The 2,950-nt window shown below is 36.6% G+C and overlaps 1 protein-coding gene across 1 annotated transcript; it reads right to left on the bottom strand.

Moving 5' to 3' along the window:
* Nucleotides 1-2,046: 2,046 nt before the first annotated feature.
* LOC107062084 (uncharacterized) lies at nt 2,047-2,868 on the bottom strand. Its single transcript, XM_015312310.1, has 2 exons — nt 2,670-2,868; nt 2,047-2,429 (listed from the first exon to the last, which is right to left on the bottom strand). Exons 1-2 carry the CDS (start codon nt 2,866-2,868, stop codon nt 2,047-2,049), a joined length of 582 nt encoding a protein of 193 aa, XP_015167796.1.
* Between the last annotated feature and the right edge of the window lie 82 nt (nt 2,869-2,950).

Here is a 2,950-nt window from a genome sequence, read left to right as displayed (position 1 = left end):
TTTGCTAATAGCACATGCTATATCTGGTCGCATACAATTCATAATATACATGAAACTTCCCAACACTCTGGCATATTCCAATTGAGAGTCACTTGCACCTACATTCTTTTGAAATGTAAAGCTTAAAACAATTGGAGTTTTGACAACATTGAAATTCAAGTACTTGAACTTATCCAATACTCTTTCAATATAATAAGATCGAGATAATGCTAGTCCCTGAGGAGTTTTGAGAATCCTGATCCCTAAGATCAAATCAACAACTCTTAAGACCTTCATATCGAACTTGATGGATAGCATGCTCTAATAATGCTAGTCCCTGATGAGTTTTGAGAATCCTGATCCCTAAGATCAAATCAACAACTCCTAAGTCCTTCATATCGAACTTGCTGGATAGTATGCGTTTAGTAGCATTTATATCGTCAATATTTTTACTCATTATTAACATGTCATCAACATACAAACAAACAATGACTTCATGATTTGGAACGTTTTTAATGTAAACACACTTATCACATTCGTTAATCTTGAATCCATTTGCCAACATTGTTTGGTCAAATTTAGCATGCCCTTGTTTGGGTGCTTGCTTGAGCCCATAAAGCGACATCATAAGTCTGCACACTTTCTCTTCTTTACCAGGAGTCACAAACCCTTCAGGTTGTTCCATGTAAATTTCTTGCTCCAACTCTCTATTTAAAAAGGTTGTCTTTACATCAATTTGGTGGATTTTAAGATCATGCACTGCCGCTAGTGCTATTAACATCCTAATTGATGTTATCCTTGTTACTGGAGAGTATGTATCAAAGTAGTCCAGACCTTCCTTTTATTTGTATCCTTTGACTACAAGTCTAGCCTTATATTTGTCAATAGTCCAATCGGCTTTCATTTTCCTTTTAAAGATCCACTTTTGATCCTAAAGGTTTATTTCCTGGAGAAAGATCAGCCAATTCCCAAGTATGATTACTTAAAATTGATTCAATCTCTCAGATGAAGATATAGCTTCTTTAAATGTTGGAGGCTCATTTTCAAGCAAGAATGCCACAAAATTTGGTTCGAAAGAAGTGGATTTCCGTTGGCGATTACTACGCCTAGGATCCTCATTAGGTAGTGTATTTTCCATTGATTCTTTCTGTGGTCGTTTAGGTCTTTCACTTGTCGACTCACATTTAATTTTATACGGATAAATGTGTTCAAAGAACTCAGCGTTATTTGACTCCATTATCGTATTCACATGAATTTCAGGATTATCATATTTTTGAACCAAAAACCGCCAGGCCTTACTGTTCACATCATATCCAATAAATACACAATCCACTGTTTTGGGTCCAATTTTCACCCTCTTGGGTAAAGGAACCTCTACTTTGGCTAGACACCCCCACACTTTGAAATATTTCAAGTTGGGTTTCCTTCATTTCCATAACTCATATGGAATTGATTGTGTTTTGCTATAGGGTACCTTATTGAGTATCTTGTTAGCCGTAAGGATGGCTTCCCCCCATAGATTTCTTGGTCAACCAGAATTGATTATCAAGGCATTTATCATTTCCTTTAATGTTTTGTTCTTCCGTTTAGCAAAGCCATTTGACTGTGGTGTATAGGGTGCAGTAGTTTGATGGATAATATTATATTTCAAACATATCTCAGCAAAATGAGATTCGTATTCTCCACCCTATCACTCCGAATCATTTTTATCTTTAGATTTAATTGATTTTCCACTTCATTTTTGTATTGCTTAAATGCATCAATTGCTTCATTCTTACTATTAAGCAAATATACATAACAAAATCGAGTGCAATCGTCAATAAAAGTTATAAAAATACTTTTTCCCACCGCGAGATGGTGTCGACTTCATATCGCATATATCTGTGTGAATTAAGTCTAAAGGTTTTGGATTCCTGTCAACAGACTTGTAAGGATGTTTAACAAACTTACTTTCTACACAAATTTCGCCTTTCGATTTATCGCATTTGAAAGCAGGCAATATTTGTAAAGTAATCAATTTTCGCAAGGCTTTGTAATTTACATGTACCCAAACGGGCATACCATAAATCATTTGACTACCAATAAGTAAACAGAAGCAAAATTCTTATTAGTACTGTCAACAACCATTACATTCAATTTGAAGAGGCCCTCAGTGAGGTAGCCCTTTTCTAAGAACATCTCATTCTTACTTATTACAACTTTGTTACTAACTAGGACACACTTAAACCCGTTCTTAACAAGCAGTGCAATAGAAACTAAATTCTTCCTAATAGTAGGAACGCGCAGAAAGTTGTTTAGAGTCAACACCTTGCCGGATGTCATCTTCAACATAACTTTCCCAGTTCCTGCAATCCTTGTTGTTGTGTTCCCCATGAACAAATCTTCATTGAACTCAGCAGAAGTGTACGTTGCAAAGGCTTCTTTCGCAGAGCAAATATGTCGAGTGGAACCTGAGTCGAGAAATCACTCCTTGGGATTTCCAACTAAGTTGCACTCCGAGATCATTGCATAGAGGTCATCTGCATCTTCCATCTCTTCCACGATATTTGCTTGACTTTTGCCTTTGTCCTTTCTTGGAGCACGACAATCAGAAGACTTGTGACCAGCCTTACCACAGTTGTAACAGTTGCACTTGAATTTCTTCTTGGCCTATTCTGAGTTCTGTCTATTGGACTTCTTTCTTTTCTTGCCTTTAGTAGGAGCTTCTTCAACAATATTAACTCCAATTATTGTCGAACTCTTACAAGACTTCTTTTCGGCGGTCTTGTTATCTTCCTCAATCTTGAGCCGAATCACAAGATCTTCAAGCTTTATTTCCTTACGTTTGTGCTTTAGATAATTCTTAAAGTCGCTCCACGAAGGTGGCAACTTCTCGATCATTGCAGCCATTTGAAAACTTCATTTACTACCATATCCTCAGCAATCAAATCATGAAAAATAAGTTGAAGTTCCTGCACTTGTGATCCAACAG

This window comes from Solanum tuberosum, unplaced genomic scaffold, assembly GCF_000226075.1.
Source record: "Solanum tuberosum cultivar DM 1-3 516 R44 unplaced genomic scaffold, SolTub_3.0 scf00198, whole genome shotgun sequence".
NCBI lineage: Eukaryota > Viridiplantae > Streptophyta > Magnoliopsida > Solanales > Solanaceae > Solanum > Solanum tuberosum.
The sequence above is the reverse complement of the archived record's forward strand: the minus strand, read 5'-3'. Positions and strand labels throughout refer to the sequence as shown.